The 16,924-nt window shown below is 36.5% G+C and overlaps 1 protein-coding gene and 1 long non-coding RNA gene across 3 annotated transcripts; one reads left to right on the forward strand and one right to left on the reverse strand.

Annotated features, from left to right (window-relative positions):
• Window positions 1-9: 9 nt before the first annotated feature.
• LOC111332262 (oxysterol-binding protein-related protein 9) lies at window positions 10-16,401 on the reverse strand. Of its 2 annotated transcripts, XM_022937555.2 has the most exons (25): window positions 16,246-16,401; window positions 15,839-15,889; window positions 15,335-15,413; window positions 12,079-12,155; window positions 11,450-11,557; window positions 10,789-10,836; window positions 10,579-10,608; window positions 9,401-9,451; window positions 8,742-9,226; window positions 8,390-8,442; window positions 7,891-7,932; window positions 5,820-5,896; window positions 5,065-5,150; window positions 4,825-4,906; window positions 3,571-3,663; window positions 2,788-2,872; window positions 2,592-2,702; window positions 2,432-2,495; window positions 2,210-2,306; window positions 2,064-2,107; window positions 1,883-1,964; window positions 1,607-1,698; window positions 1,430-1,499; window positions 1,091-1,156; window positions 10-938 (listed from the first exon to the last, which is right to left on the reverse strand). In XM_022937555.2, exons 1-25 carry the CDS (start codon window positions 16,354-16,356, stop codon window positions 852-854), a joined length of 2,271 nt encoding a protein of 756 aa, XP_022793290.2. In that variant the 5' UTR covers window positions 16,357-16,401; the 3' UTR covers window positions 10-851. The 2 variants fall into 2 exon arrangements, with proteins under 2 accessions (XP_022793290.2, XP_022793291.2); XM_022937556.2 differs by lacking the exons at window positions 15,335-15,413; window positions 15,839-15,889; window positions 16,246-16,401 and adding an exon at window positions 13,753-13,777.
• On the forward strand, window positions 844-2,279 carry LOC148719574 (uncharacterized). The gene is made up of 3 exons (XR_015992932.1): window positions 844-960; window positions 1,851-2,046; window positions 2,145-2,279. It is a non-coding gene; the product is annotated as an uncharacterized LOC148719574 (long non-coding RNA).
• Window positions 16,402-16,924: the final 523 nt, after the last annotated feature.

The raw sequence follows: 16,924 nt of genomic DNA on the forward strand, positions 1-16,924 counted from the left end.
GGAGGAAAATATATTAAAAAAATTTAATTTATTTCCCTAACAATAACAGTATGAAATAATTTCCAAGGACTTTTCCTCAAACTTATCTTAAATTGCTTTGACAAAAATTTCGTTGTACATGTGCGCTGACGTTATCCTTGAAATATGATCTCAACCCCCTTTGATCTAAATGGATATTTTAGCTAAGGAAATTTAACTAGAGATTTTTTTAAAGACACCTAAAGACGTGTTAAATTTCATTTAAAAACTAAGGTAACGAGTTGCTATTGACTCTGATAATTACACATAAGGTGCCTTGATTTGGATCAAACTTTTTCTAGTGTAGTAATTCTCTCCTCAAGTGGATAAACAGTGAATAATTCCTAAAAATGTGAAGCTAAAATATAGCCTCTGCTATCTTGCTCGAACGTTTCGTTTTACCGTCCTTTCTTTTCCTTTACAGCCAAATTCGAAGAAAGTTGAAAATAATTTAACAAGCCAACATAGTGGTTTTTATGGAACAGTATAAGGTTTGTGAAAATGTTCGAAAATAATGCTTTTTTTTTTATTATTTTCATAGACAAACGCGTTTGAAAATGGCTTTTGCCGTGTAATTTGACTCTGCAACATAGAACACATTAATTCCCAAAACAGAAAAAAAAAAACCTGAAGTATTCTATTCATCCAGCAGCTGAAAACACAGCTATTCAACATCAAATTTATAAGTCGTCAGCTTCTCTTCAGTTCGATTCCAGGGTCCTGTTATTCGGACTGGAAATCTCTTCCATAGACTGGGGATGAGCTGTGTGAATGAGTGAGTATGTATCCACGACAACAAGCATCCAGCCACTGCCTCAGTATCCACCGGAGACTCATTTGCTCTTAGAAGGACTCTGACTGGCTAGCCTTGTTACCAATGGTTTGTGGTACACCCAGTTTTCTCCCACTTCATGGAACAACTATCAATCAAAACCAAAAGAGGCAAGCGTTTAACCTTTAACAGCAGGAATATGAATAGAATCACTCAGGCTTTCAAGCCTCTCTCTCATCTTAACTCACCTTACAAGATGTCCCCTCCCCCCCCCCCCACCTCAACCACAAAACAACTCACCTTTGTCTGCCAAGTTAGTCCTTTTTCTTTTCTTTCTCTCGCCTCTGCTCGCTGACGTTCTTCTAACTAAAAATAAAAACATCGCACAAACGGTTAAGTCCTATTCCAGTTATTTACTTGACATAATCAGCCCGAAAGCACCCTGAGGGCTTGACATTATTCACATAAAAACGAAATTATTTCAAATAAGCTATCAGGATTTAGACATCTCAGATATCACTTAGATTTAACTCAGTTAAATGACTTAAGCGGGAACGCTTGGAAACCACACGCTGTTCACCAACTATCTCAAATCAAAACTAACTTCTGCTCCAATAACAAAGAACATATTTACAATACCTTGTGTTTCGCTTCAGTTGCATTTCCCACGTCGTCATCTTTTAAACTTTTTGTAACATCTTTCCATAATCTAAATGAAGAAAGATTCTTCAATCAAAGAGGGAATACTTACTCTTTCTCTTCAAACAAATACAACCTACAAACAAAACTAACCTCAACAAGATGTGAGATGCTTACCTCCTAGATTCGTTTTCTTCTTGTTTATGGATTTTCTTTACCGTTTTCATTACACTTGGCATGCTTACTGTATCAACAAATAATTCGGGTTCCTAGAAAAAACCAGAGTTAAAGATGAGGGGAAAAAAAGTCCCGCTCTCCCTTAGTGAAAATTAACTTGATGTCGTAACGGCGGCGGGTGGGATTTTCGTAGTTTACAGCAGTTTTTAAGTATGATAAATGAAGACTCTGCTATCTTTGACAGGTAAACACTTCACTTTGTGGTTCATTGGTTACCTCTCGATCGGAATATTTGGCAAACATTTGTCCATTCCATTCCCCTGTGATGGTTAGAAACGTTTTCTTATCTTCCGGAGAACTAAAGCCAACAAAAAACACCAATCAACGGTCAAAGGACGAATATTCGTTTTGGAAAAGAAAACAGCAAGAATTCCAGCAAAGTGAGTTGCACACTTACGTCACTTCACATGTTATACGATGCTTTTTTCCACCATAAAAAGGCTGAAATGTAAAAAATATTACTTATCATTATACATAGGAACACAAACAGTACGGCAAAAATAGGAAAAAACCAGCTTCCTCTGGGCATAGCAGTAAACACACCCGACAGTGGAACTGTACTGCAGCTTGATATCCAGTTTTAGAACAAGTTATGTTAGTTTTTCCTCCAATTTCCACCCAAGGAACTGTGAGAATTGATCTGTAACACGAAAGGTTCAAATTAACACCAAGAGTCAATATTTCACATATGAAGCAACTGAAAAAAGTCGTCTCATCCGGCGAAATCGTGTGAAAAACACATTTCACAATACTGAACACTATTACCTGCCATAACCATTAGGGAATGTTAATACATAGTCCTCGTTATACGGTAAAACTGACACACAGCCTAAAGCAAGAAAAACAGGATCAGTCTGGAGGAAAAGCTTTGACCTGAGGTGTTTCAAAGGTAAAATATTGAAGCCTTAGAATAATAAAATGTCACCTTGTCCAATATTTTCAACTCCAACTGACAGTCCCAGAAACTTTGACTTGGTCCAGATGTGCGCGTTGAACGTTATCTGTTTACTGAAATTCTCTGCATAAAACGCAGAAACTAGGAACAAATAACAGACATTATTATTCTTCCTCAAGAATTACATGTCAAGCATCTGGCTATCCTGCCAGAGATCAGTACTCACTTGGGGGATGATGGGATACTTGCTCAGCAATGAAAGTGACGTCATCTTCTGAAGCCCACGGCAGTGGACCATCAACAGAACATTTCTACAAATCATGAAAACATAGAATCTTGTTTAGTTACAGATTACTTCAAGAAAGACGTCTGTCGTTTGATATCTACCCTGGTGCATTTTTATATTATTATTAACTCAGTCGTAAACCTATTTTACCCAGAGAGAAACAATCATCTTTACGTTTTTTTTTTTTTTTTCGTGAACATCAGTCTAAGTAGGAGACACCAAAAACTGACACGTCAATTTGACTTAAAACCACTGAGACTTTTGTTTCTCATTCAGCAGACCCCAGTAGGTTTTTGAAACGCACCAGTGACGTACCAAGTCTGCAACAGCTCTTGAGCTTTCAATTAATATCTCGCTATTGGGATCTCTACAAAGAGTAGGACCAAGGGTCGGACCAAGGCATCCACATGATGTGTATTTCAATATAATGGTAACAGAGAGTGGTGGTAAATCAACGCATTTTCCTTCTTTTAGTCTTCCTATTTGTTCTGATAACTAAACATAACCTGAGGGCGTCTCTACTTCCTCATTTGGTGAAATCTGTTCACTTCCTGTCTTCAGTTAAATTCAGTAATTTTCCTTTTGGATGGTCTGAATCCTCACAGGACATTTATTGTAACGGAGCACATTTTTGAAAACAAACAAACTTGTGTTTCAATGGCTTAAATTGAGGTTAAGTCCTTAACGACTTATCTGATCTGATAAGCTACGTTATTAACTCACCTCTGTTCTTGACGTTTCACACTCAGGTAAAACCCAGAAACAACGAAACACCTCCCCTAGGATAGGATTATATGGCTTCTTTGCTACCGAGCCCTGTAAAAAAAAAAAAGTTTACATACACGTGTTCTTATCAACAACAATAGCAATCTTTATTATACTAAAAGAAACTGTGGTGGTGCGTTAGAGGGGGAGTATAACAAGGTAATTTATAACATAACCAAAGTAAAGCGCGCGCTCTGATTGGCCAATTTAGCGTCCCCCATTTGTCCATGGGTGTACGCTGCTGACGTGAGCAAATGCAAAGACTATTTTTCCGCGCGCGCTTGTTTTTTTCTGGTCGCGCAAGATTTGTTAAATAAAAGGGAACTCTTTAGCTACAATGTATCAATGTTATGTTATGAAATAAATGGTAAACACCACAGCGTACACTATTGAGTTATGGATGCACTTGGGAGGTTTGCTAAGCACTCAAGAAGCTAGAGTCGCTCGAGGCTATCGCCTCGAGCGACTCTTACGCTTCTTTCGTGCTTAACAACCTCCCGCGTGCATCCACAACTCAATAGTGTACGCTGTGGTGTTTACCATTTGTTAATTGATCACCATAGAGGGTTTCAAAGCTAACGTTTCAAGCGTTAACCCTTCGTCAGCTCGAAAGGCCAGCTTTAAAACTCTTTAGGGTGGCCAGTTTTTGTTATACTGATCCCAGTGGAGCAATGACAATTTTCTCCTGGCCAGCTGTACTGAGCCAGTGCTAGTCAAGACAGACAAGTCTATCAAGGTCATTTCACCGATTAACAATTCCTGACGGCTTTGTGCGAGGGAGGAGTGCAAGAGAGATCTTTGGAGTCACATCCTGCGGCTTGACGTCGAAGGTATCCATGGCGACGGATAAGCCGTCAACATACCTTTTATCAATGGATTTGAACAATGTACTATGAATAAGCTAAAAGGGAAGGGTGGCCGCCTGGCATTTTTAACTCTTAGGTTATTTCGGACAGCCAGCGCCCCTATCATTGTCTGTACTATTATTATAAATTTTTCTCTCTTGTATATTTTGGGGTGAAAAAAAATAAAGTTGTGGTTGTTGTTGTTGTTGTTTGGTAGCGAGCAAAGACTCTTTAGGGATCACGTTGAAATGTAATAGATGAGGAAATAAACAACCTGTTTAAAGCGGATTTACCAGAAGAAAACTGCATACCTTAAAAATGAAGATATAAGAATTAAATGTGTAACAAAGAGGAATGTTCAACATACCTTACGACCTGCGTGGAAAGCAGACAAATACCACCTGACTACTGCTATCATACGATCTCTTGGATGTGAATGGTTTACAATACTGCAATACAACAGAGAACACATGGGTTTATGAACCCTTAAACACTTCATGCACGAAAAACTGTGGAGACATCAAATTCTTATCTGTTACGCAATATGTTGACATGGACTGAATATTGGCAAACCAAACTACCACCAAAAAACACTGACGTAACTTACTCGACGAACAGGTCAGGGTGAGCAAAGAAATCTGCATACATTTCCAACAAAGACCTTCTCTCAAGGATAAACGTCGGTAAAACAACCTACAAACGAAAAAAAAAAGCTATCTGAGCTGTCAATCAATCAATAAATCGATCGATCGAACCAATATAGAGAAATTACACAGCATAAATGATTCTGTTGTCATAATCATAACTAAGGAGAGACTTTCTAAAGAAACTGTGGTGCTACGTCGGCGGGGGTATCACAAGATAAAGTCGAACCTGTATTAAGCGGCGCCGCATTACGCGGTCAGTTGCCAAAATTCCGAATCTGTTTCTCCTTAATTACAGTAATTTGAACCTCTATTCAGCGGTCACCCTTAATTACGTCCCAAAGGCCTCTTTGTATTGTCTTTCCCCTGTATTGAACAGTCACATAAACTAAGAATAATCTTTTAAGTAATTGTTTTTCTCCCAAAATCAAAGTAAGTAGTATTTTTGAGCGAGATTCTGCAATTCAAGAGGTCAATTGTGACATAAAGTGACGCGTGTCGTTTTTTATAATACCTGTATTTAGCGGTCAACCTGTATTACGCCGCATTCTCCGTGAGTGACCGCTTAATACAAGTTTGACTGGTTTTATCAACTAAATCGATAATGTAAATTGGCCACCGTAAAGAGTTTAAAAGCTAAAGTTTCGAGCGTTATCCCTTCGTCAGAGCGAATTTTAACTCAGTTGATAAAACCAGATTGTTGTTATAATCAGTTTACCTTGGTCAAGTCCATTCCTAGACGCACTTGAGATAACAGATGCGTGATAATACTACTGTGTTTGTCGATAGCCTCGACTGCAATCAACAAAAACAACCCATTGACTTAATATATTGATGGACTGGACAGATACTGTAGCGTCTTTGTGTACTCTGCTCTGTACGTGCGTTTAAACTTGAGAATAACTGACGACAAAAAGAAGACCAACCACAAGGGACATTAATAAGTTAATGCCACATTAAGGGAGGAGGTTTGACTGAAGTCAATTCGCTAAATTCCTTTGCCTGAAACGGTAGTATCTAACTAGTGACCTGGGTTTGACATTATAAAAATTACATTAATGTGTTTGTGCAGTCTTGATTGGATAATCTCTCATACCTTAAACATTCATCCCGATGAAACACTTACGCCACATAGCAGCCGAAACCGAGTCACTCGCGTGGAAAGAAAATATGGAAAAAGAGCGGTTTAGTCTTACCTTTAACAGTTTTTGCCATTGCTTTCCGCAGTTTTACCGAGAATTAACGATACAGCGCTCTTAATTATACTTTTGCTACTTTGCCAAATATTCCCGATTACGTAATTGGCTATGTACATCAGGTGAGTCTGGTGATACAGTGACACGGCTATGGTAATGTTAGGCACGTGCTTCTCTAACCCTCACGACATCGCCAAAATACAAGATAAGAGGGTCATTCATCGTAACAACGTTTATGCAATGTTTTTTGTTATGTAAAGCCAAGACAACTGGCAAGGAAGATTATGGAGGGCAGGAAATAAAAATCATTAGTATATACCAATCAGGTGAATGGTGCTTTTTCGCGCAGTGATTGGTTATTTCGGAAGTAAATAGCTAGAACTATTTACCTCCGAGCAGCCGATGAGGCAAAATCGCGTGTCAAGAGTTTAATTTCTGACCATTTTTCGCTTTACTGAAAAAAATAAACAACTCTTGTCGTATCTTCGTGGTATACACTAAAACAATTATTCACATCACCTCCACTTCGGTAAATAATAATTGTTGATTATTACTTTAACCGCTAACCGATAACCGCCTCCCGGTTAGCTCAATGGATAGACCGCTGGACTGTTGTGCGGGAGGTCGAGGGTTCGAGCCCCGGCCGGACCAACACTCAAGGTATTAAAATAATTGAGAAGAATATGCTTCCTTTCTATAACATCAAGAAATGGTTAGATGTTCTAGTCTTCTCGGATAGGGACGAATAAATGGAGGTCCCGTCTCCTACAGGGTTAGGGGTAGGAGACGTTAATATCCCACGCACGAGATTACTGTGTGATGGATGTCCTCCCCTGGGGTGGGATGGGCGGGTTAGGATTGATTGTAAATACCGCTGTATAAGTGATATATTGTAATTGTAATTGTACTTTGCTGCCTGTGAAGTGTTTCATCGAGATAAATGTTTAATATATGAGATTATCCAATAAAGAATGCACGAACACATTAATGTATGAGAGATTATCCAATCAAGAATGCACTAACACATTAATGTAATTTTTATAATTTCAAACCCAGATCACTAGTTAGATACTACCGTTTCAGGCCAAGTAATTTAGCGAATTGACTTAAAACCTCCTCCCTTTTTGAGTGCATGACGGGAAAAATGTTTTATAAGATCTGTAACACGCTCTTAATAATTTTTCCTTAATAATCCCCTGAGCCGAGATAAGCATCCTACCTCGCCTCACAAGAATGATAACTCTAAATATGATCCCTCAACTCCCTTCAAGGTAGTAAAATTCTAAGCGAATCACAGTTTTCCTGTCAAAAGTTTGGTTTGGTCACGAGAGTAAGGAAGAAAACAAAACAACAGTTTTTTCTTGATTTCTGAGTCCAAAAAAAACCGATGAGTATTGATATCCGCGTTGAGGCCGACCGACTTTCCCCTCGTTAACTATTAAAAGAAACTCCTATGGATCGTTCCGCGCTGTATAAAGTCAATAAGTATTACTTTTCTTTTTTCCGTTAATTCATTAGTATTATTGTCATCATTAGATCCAATACTTGTATTTTAATAAACTTTGCGCCTACAAACACTTGCAATTCACTTACGGTCTCCTCCTGTTGTGTCATCATCCTCGATTTCATATTCGTCTACATCAAAAAAGAAATTAAAGAAAAATCAAATATAACAACAACAGTGTGAAACCCTTTTCGACTTCCTCTTTTCAAAAATTTTGAACAGGGCTTGACTTAACATTCAAAAATTAGATTTCTCTGACACTTCAGATATTCCAGTAGAAGAAAATAGCCACAAGGTCAAGTGTTTTAATTGAAAGACTCAGGAGACTCTGTTACAAAAGGGCTTGTGGGGAAATTTAACTACAAATTTCACGATATAATTTCAAGGTATTTTCACGATTTACGCCAAGCAAACTAAGAAGAACTTATAGAGAATTTTAACCAAAACTGTAGGATGAGATGTGTCATTCAATTGCAACTGAAACAGATTGGAAAAGCAGTTGCAGTTCATTGAACTTTTTTTCAAACCAATTCCCTAGCCCTTAGCTGTGGACATGCTGCCATTGATAAAAATAACACAAGAAAATACCACGATCCATCCACTTCTTGGATGCTGAAAATGGGTTACTCCTGGGGGGCGAGCTGTACAGAAAAAGAAAAAAAAAAACAACTGTCAACAACGAATTCACAACAAGTTTGATTTGAATATTTCAAAAATTGTGATATCAGGTATGTCTAACTCTTTTCAAGCTCCCATTATGGTAACTTCTTTTCTAAGTACAGCCAACCATACTTTGTGGCACAATATAAAGAGCTGTTTTTCACATGACCCAGCTTGATGTAGCTTACTGCAGTTGTAAAGCAGTGCAAAATATAATAATGATTCGTTATATTACAAACAGGCAATGTTGTTATTGGATAAAGAGAGGTCCATTACTAACCTTGAGGGTGCAGATTCTGAGTAATGGAACTCATCGGCATCAAAGAATTCCACTTCATCTTCATCCTCACTACTGGAATACGAAGTAAATGGTACTACATGACCATCACGGCTGGGTGACAAAGAGAACCCAACTTGTGGGTGAATGCTTGTTCCGTCAAGTTGTAAGTGAGATGGAGTATTTCTTTCAGCTGACGACAGTTCATGGTTGGATTTTGACGTTACTTTAGAGGATTCAAAACCACATCCTTCATCACTGGAAACTGAGGAAGACTTGTCCCTAATATTAAGTGAGGAGTCACTCTTACTGGGCTTTAGAATTCTGGTTTCTACTGCAGTTTCCATATTTTGTTTGCCTTCATTTGCACATCTATCATTTTCCTGTGCAAGAGAAGGGTCTGAGCTTTTGGCTGAGTAATGATCATTGAGTACTGGCATTGCTAGCTCTGCAGAAGAACTCTCAGCAATTGATTTCTCGCATTCTAACTGTTGGAATAAAAATTACATGACAAACTTTAGTTTTTGGGTGTTCATAGGAAGAAGAAGCGGTGTTAGTTATTCAAAGCAGAATAATACCATAAATTAATGATGACAAATTATCAGCAAAGTTTAAGTCTTTAAATAAAAAAGTTGGTCTATCAAGTATATAAGAACAGTCACCTTTAGAGCAGACATCTGCTTCAAACAATGATTCATTGACTCCAGCATTTTCTGTTGGAAGGAATAATAATTATTGTTTTCAAGGTATCATCAACAACCATTTTTCCTAAGCTGATTAACTACTAGGAATAAATCCCTAACTGAGCTGTTTTTTTTCTTCTTTTTGCTACAGCTATTTCTTATCATTCTGAATTTTGCATATGAGAAAAATTCTCTTGTAATCGGTCTCAGTGGCGACTTTAAATATTGAAGTTAAGTTACAACACAAATCATTCAGTAAACCATAAAAGAAATATATTTTGAATAATAATTTACGGCCCTTTAAAAACTAGGAACCTAACAGGTACCTGTTTAGAAAAGCATTATTTTGCATGAATGATTAATATTGTATTTCAGGAGGACAAGATAATACCATCTAGCATTTTTCTTCATCATCTAGGTTTCCTTTTAGGGTAACTCAGTCCTGTTTGTTTGATTTTATTTACTTGTAATGCATTAATTATATTTATCTTCCGAATTTGAAATTTGTAGGAACCTTACTCATTTTACTGGTGCTTGAAGTTGTGAAAACAAAAAATTACACTGTAACTTCAGTCTTGCGGAAGGATAAAAACAATTTTGCAAAATATCTCCAAATGCCAACCCCATACACTCAATTGAATATTTCATGGAGGCCAAATATAAAAAATTGTAATAATAATAATTATAATAATAATAAAATTAAAAAATAACCACGAGGTAAGTAAAGTCTGCTAAAAGTAATATGTTACTCTACACAACAGTAAATTCACGTGTAAAATGGTGCATTCAGTGTATAGCACTTAGTCTTTTTATTTTGTTTGTTATCAAACAAAATAACTTAAATTACAAAAATAAACCTTTGTTAGGTTGTACTGAATAGAAACAGTCGGAGACTTTAAAAGGGGTACAACCTAAAAATTGATAAGAATAGGAACCTCAATAACAGATAGCCTTGTTCTTTCTGCAATTTTATGGACCACAACTCTGTCTCAACCCATAAAAAAAAAAATTGGCAAATATTCAACCATCATAACTTCACCCTTGGTCAATAATGCATAGATGTGTTCAGTCAGCGTGTTTCAACAATCAGGTTTTCGCAAATCAAAATTTATACCAGTCTTTCAAGATTTAACCCTGTTCAACTTGCAGTTACTTACAGTAGATGTATCCTTTAGTATGGCATATCTCTAAGAAACCACAAAAAGTACATATGATTAATTTTAAGCTTTTTGACTATAAGGTAAGAGAGGCAAAACAAGTTTGAAAAGAGAACCTTCTGTCATGAATGTTAAGGGAAAGGTGACAGGATAGACGTCTCAACGCAATTGTAATAAAAGTTGACACAAAACAACAGCAAATGAAAATACCTGTGAATCTTGAGCTCCTGTATCAGCACTCATTCGAGAATGTAAATGCTACAAGAAAAATTTAAAACAAGATTGTAAGGTTTGTCTTTTTAAAAATAATAGAATCATATAGAATTCTCTGAGCAACTGGAGGGGCTTCTCCATCAATCAACTGCACAAATCAAATTTACTTCAACCAAAAGTTGCAAAAATACCTACTTAGGTTCATATTAAGTAAAATGAAATGAGAAAACAACATAACAATTTTATGGCTTTCATATTTTGGTGGTGAGGAAACTCTGCGACATTGCAACATACATCCATTCTTTGATTTTCCCAAAGTAATGCACTAAGATGGCAAAATAACTTCTATCTTGTAAGAAAATTTGGCTCCAAGCAATACTTTGATCAAATCACAAACACAGAAGAGAGGTGGGATAGTACGTCCACCATGGAGATGGGGGTTCTACTGTCAGAGATGAGACATTGTATATGTTGTAGTTCAATTTTATCCTTGGTTCAAATTTTATATTCCTTTGTTTCAAACTCATTATCATACATTAACATGACCGAGAACATAGGAAAATAAAATTTGAACCGAGGATAAAATTGAACTACAATATATACTCCAAACAGAGTAATACAGAATAATTGAAATCAATTCAATATTATTTGTTTACACCTTGATTTGTTGTTCGAGAATCTTCTGGTATGCGTCGGCTTCTGCTAAGCGTTGTTCCAAATTTTCTTGAGAGGGATCAAATAACGTCTGAAAACCTGCCATTGGTCTCTGATGTGAATAAGGCGCAAAACAATGTAGAATCCTCCATGGTACTCAGAGTAATATTACTTACCATTTTACATAACCTGAGCACAAATTAGAACTTATCACTGACTCATTTGAATTTATGCAGATTCATTTACATTTTTGTCTGATTTCTCCCATGACATAAAATATAAGAGAAAAATCGAGTTTCCAGATGGGATTTGAACCCACAACCCTCCGTGATCTATATCACGGAGGGTCATAGGTTCAAATCCCATCTGGAAACTCGATTTTTCTCTTATATTAAAAATTGTTTATTTCATCTTGACATAAAATATAAAAGTCAAAATCCACAGTTAACATTCAAAGGATTATATTGAGTCATTCCCAGCAGAAAAAAGTGTATCAGTGATTCATGGTTCAAGTATATCAGTCTTACTTTTATTGAATATGTCTAGAGACCAGGGAGATATCAAAGGAATGTTCCCTTTTTTACTTTTCAAAGGTATTTAAAAGATCCTGCCATAGAAAATGAAACACAAAACCTTTCTGGCTTGTGAGTGTCTTTTGATTGTGTCCTCTAAAGCTCTAATCCAACGTTCTCTCTCCTCGGCATCACGTGCTGACAAAAGAAGAGGGAACTACTACAATCAAATTCTTCGATAAAATAAAAGGAAAATAATTAAAAACAAAATAGTATCACAAGACCAGAACTGGGCAGATAGAACTGAGAATACATAAAAAAAATATATTTTCAAGAAAAAGGTTTTGAACATTGTTATTTTTCTGACTTTTATTTATTTCAAGATTTGTACATATAGTATACAGGTGTTAGAACAAAAGGATATAGCATCCCTTATAAGGTTCAAACACCTTACCCAACCCCATAAACCTAAAAACAAAACATATATATGATATTAATAAAAGCATCTTAACAAGAACATGCGTTTCTTATATTCACTCTTCTACATTTTGGACAAATAATCTTGTACGAGTGAATATTATCCCCACCAAAAACAAAATGCAAACGCCAGAAGAAAAAAGATTTGAGCTTGCGCTTAAAGGAGTCCAGAGAAGTAGCTAATGTCCTCAGGAATACTATTCTACAAAATGGCAATTCTGTTAAAGAAAAATCACGGAAAAGTGAGGTGCCAGTTCTGTTTGTTCTAAGATAAAGTTCAGAGCTAGCTTGGTGAGAGCACCCCCTTAGAAAGGAAAAATATTTATCAAAGTGCTGTGTAAAAATTGCATCTCCTTTAAAGGACTTATAAAAGCAAACTAAATCTAGATATTCCAACCAAAAACTTAGCAGAAGTAAATTTAGTTTAATCAGATGATCTTTGTAACACAAATCACTGTTTCTACCAACAATAAAACACGTGGCTCTTCTCTGTACCTGCTCGATGAGGATTAACTGATTTATAGCAGACTGAGGGGCCTTAACTTGCAAGCAATAACATAAATGGGAGCGTACTAATGAGAAGCAAAGGCGCAAAAGAGCATCACCATCGACCAGACCTGTGCAATTTCTCTTTAGGAAGCCCAACATCCTATTTGCCTTAGCAACAATCGTAACTATGTGCTCCTTCCAAGAGGTGTTGATGACAATCATAACCCCAAGATCCTTTTCAGATTTAACCACCTGCACATCAATTCCATGTAAACTGTAAGTACGTGGTGTGCTTACACGTTTCTTAGATATGCACACATTTTTGCATTTGGCAGGATGAAAATGCATTTCATTGTGCAAGGACCAGTTTAAAAATGCATCTAAATCCTGTTGCAAATTTACAAAATCAGCCTCTTGCTCTATGATCTTTATTAATAGCACTTTGAGTCATCAGCAAACATTGCAATCTTTGCGCTAGATACTGCCTGCATTTGACATATCATTAATAAATAATAAAAATAACATCGGTCCAAGTATTGACCCCTGCGGGACCCCAGATCCTACTTCTGACTTAATACACAGGTAAAGGTAAAATAGACTTGTTAAACAATTTAACTATAAAGAATTGCAATAAAATCAAAAAGTTTAAAAAATTAAAAACCATCTTGGTTTAAGAGAAATGCAACGACATTTCGACGTTCGCTCAACGTCATTATCAAGTCAATAACAAGTGAAATGAGAATGAATACAAATGTAAAAGAATTCCTAAGAGACACAAATAACAAAATTGTAAATATATAAATAACAAAGAATTCACATGCAGACTCACCTATTCGCATGCAGAGTCATGTAAAGAGTTTGGCACAAATTGAGTCTTTCTGAGTATTCAACTCAGGGTTCAGTTCCTTAATAAATAACATCTCAAAAATTAGACAATCAAAGTTTGATCTACATTTCTTTAGAACAGAAAATTGCTTATCAACCAAGTCAGTCTTCAATAGACCGTGTTGCTCAAGATGCCTCCAGATTGCAGAGTATTTGTGCTCGTTAATGCGCTGGTGTAAGTGTCAGGCAGTATACGCAACATAATCTGCGTCGCACAGATCACATTCAAATTTGTAAACCGTGTATTGATTACTCTTAAATACTCAGAAAAACTCTATTCACACCAAACTCTTTACATGACTCTAAGTGCGAATGTGACTCTGCGTGTGAATTTTTTGTTATTTACATATTTTCAATTTTGTTATCTTTTACATTTATATTTGTTCTCATTTCACTCATTATTGACTTGATAATGACGTTAAGCGAACATCGAAACGTCGTCGCATTTTTCTTAAACCAAGATGGTTATTAATTTTTTAAACTTTTAAATTTTATCGCAATTCTTTATAGTTAAAGGTAAAATACTTGCTTAAATATACAGTAGGACCCTGCTAATAGGGACTTACCTAGGGACACAAAAATGGTTCCTGTTAGCAGGAGTTTTAGTTAGCTGAGATTAAATGACTGGAAAAAAGGGTGAAGGGAAATCAGATCTTGTTTGAGTTATTGGGGGGTTCAACTCAACCAAGTTCGAGTTAGCAGGGTTCCACTGTAATATGCCTTGGTTTTATGGTAATGTACGATATTGTACTATAATGAGGTTGAAGCTTCATAATACTAGTTATCAAACAGATGTACTGTAAATTTCACCTTTTGACAGGCTTAAGATTGATCAGCTCGTCAAACCATCTGAACGTGAATATCTGATCAATTTAACACTTAACTTATGGTTTTTCATTAATAAAGGTATTTTCTTGTATTCTTCACAAGTTTACAACATATCAGTTTCAATCAGTATTCTCTCTTTCTGAGAGTTAGCAAGACAGCTGAAAATAGGAAAATCGTTTTTTGATTGAACAGATTTGTTTCTTGTCCAATTAAAACCAGTCAGTGACCTGGAAAATGACCTCCCAGTGGAAAAAAGTTTTTTGCAGGTTTCAGTTTATAACAATGGAAGATAACACCAGAACATCGGGTAAACTTTAATTGTGTTAGACAAAACTCTGTATTTCATGCAGTAAAGCTACTTCATAGCAACTCCAAAGAAACAAAGACAGCCGCTAGACAAGTATAATGACAGAATTAGATTAAAGTATACATACAACTTATGGAAGTGATCTTAAGTTTGCTGCAGCATATAAATTTTGTTAATTATTTGTGGAGGCAATATACATCTTTACTTAAAATTTGGACAGCAATAAGAGGCATTATAATAAAAGTGTATGGCTATATAGTAAAGTGTATGGCTATATAGTAAAGTGTATGGCTATATAGTAAAGCGTATGGCTATATAGTAAAGTGTATGGCTATACATGTAGAAATCAGTGTTAATATTTTAAGGAGAGCAAAAACTTTCATTTGGATACCTTGAAAGTGAAAGGTCTTTTGATCACAGCTTATAGTAAAAGTGCTGTCCTCTTCATCATCAATTCCTATGTTTGCTCCCTAAAAATTGATTGAATCGTGCTCACCAACTCTTCCACAAATAAAAGTTAAATGAGTGCTTCTCAATTTTGACCTGGACTGTTACATAGAGATCAGGCCGGCCATATCAGAGGATCTTTAGCCACATGTACATCATAGTTGTAGAAGTTAGACACATGACCCTTAGAACAAGACAATATATGGCAAGGAGAGGGAGGGGATACAAGTCTTGTACCCACCCCACCCCCTTTCTTGCATCGTATAATTATCCATAAGTTAATATTTTCCAGTGTTGCAGACATACATCTTTGTCAGCATCTTTTTCCCCAAGGCTTGGCTTTTCACCATAATGGGTCCTTTACCAGAAGTCAATGCCTTTTGCCAACTGACCCATACGAAACAGTGAAAAAGAAGTACAGGGTTTACCAAATATCAACTTTACTTACCTTCAGACGTAAACATCCTCTTCTTGTCCCTCTCATCATTTTGTCCTTGGACTTTAACCAACAGCAACATGGTCAGACAAAATTTACAAATTACCAAATGACATCATCCAAGTACGATCGCAATTAATTTTAATCATAACACTTCTCTGGAATCAAAATTTCCGCTTCGTTTTCTTTTTCTCCCAAAGACGCCAAATAACGTAAATAGCCAGTAGGCACGACCCAAAATATGTCGCCTCACGACCCTGCTCACCTTCCCTTGTCCTTACATTTCACTGGGTGTGCATCCTAGCTGTTTTGGCTCAGTAAACGTCTATGATTGACTCTCAAACACAAACGCAGGTTTAAAAGTAAATGGTAGTGCTTTGTTTTTTTCTGGAAATGATATAAAAAAGAATTAGACTCACCGTATAATAGGATAACAGCCCTGTATTGTCGTCTAAAACAAACCACCTATACTGCCATCCTTTTACAACGTTAGTCCATTTAGAAAGGGGTCCTTCCATCACGACCGCCATTTTGAATCTTTCCTAGAGCCCAATCTATCAGTAATTTCACGAACAACATAAGTCATGTGATATGAGGTGTAAAGCATCCAGTACTTTTAATCTCCAAGGGGTTGCTGCGGCACAGCGTTACATTTTGACTGATTATGCGAACACTTTTCAAAATATAAAATTCCTCGAGCAAAAATAAGATACTTTCTTTCTGTAGAAAATGAGGAGGGGAGGGAGGTGGGGTAGGGTGGTAATGTTCGGAGGAGTTATTAGAAAAAGCCGAGTAGACAAAGGAAAGCGCTCGCCTTCCACCAATGTGTCCCGGGTTCGATTCCCGGACCCGGTGTCATAAGTGGATTGAGTTTGTTGGTTCTCTACTCTGCTCCGAGAGGTTTTTCTCCGGGTACTCCGGTTTTCCCCTCTCCTCAAAAACCATCATCCTTTGAATTTATTTAATTTAGAGTTTATTTGCATTTACACGCGACCCCACATGCTGTTCAGCTTTAAAACATTATCGTGTCTAAATAAAGGTGTTGTTGTTATTATTATTATTATTATTATTATTATTATTATTATTATTATTATTATT

This window comes from Stylophora pistillata, chromosome 11, assembly GCF_964205215.1.
Source record: "Stylophora pistillata chromosome 11, jaStyPist1.2, whole genome shotgun sequence".
In the NCBI taxonomy this organism is placed as follows: domain Eukaryota; kingdom Metazoa; phylum Cnidaria; class Anthozoa; order Scleractinia; family Pocilloporidae; genus Stylophora; species Stylophora pistillata.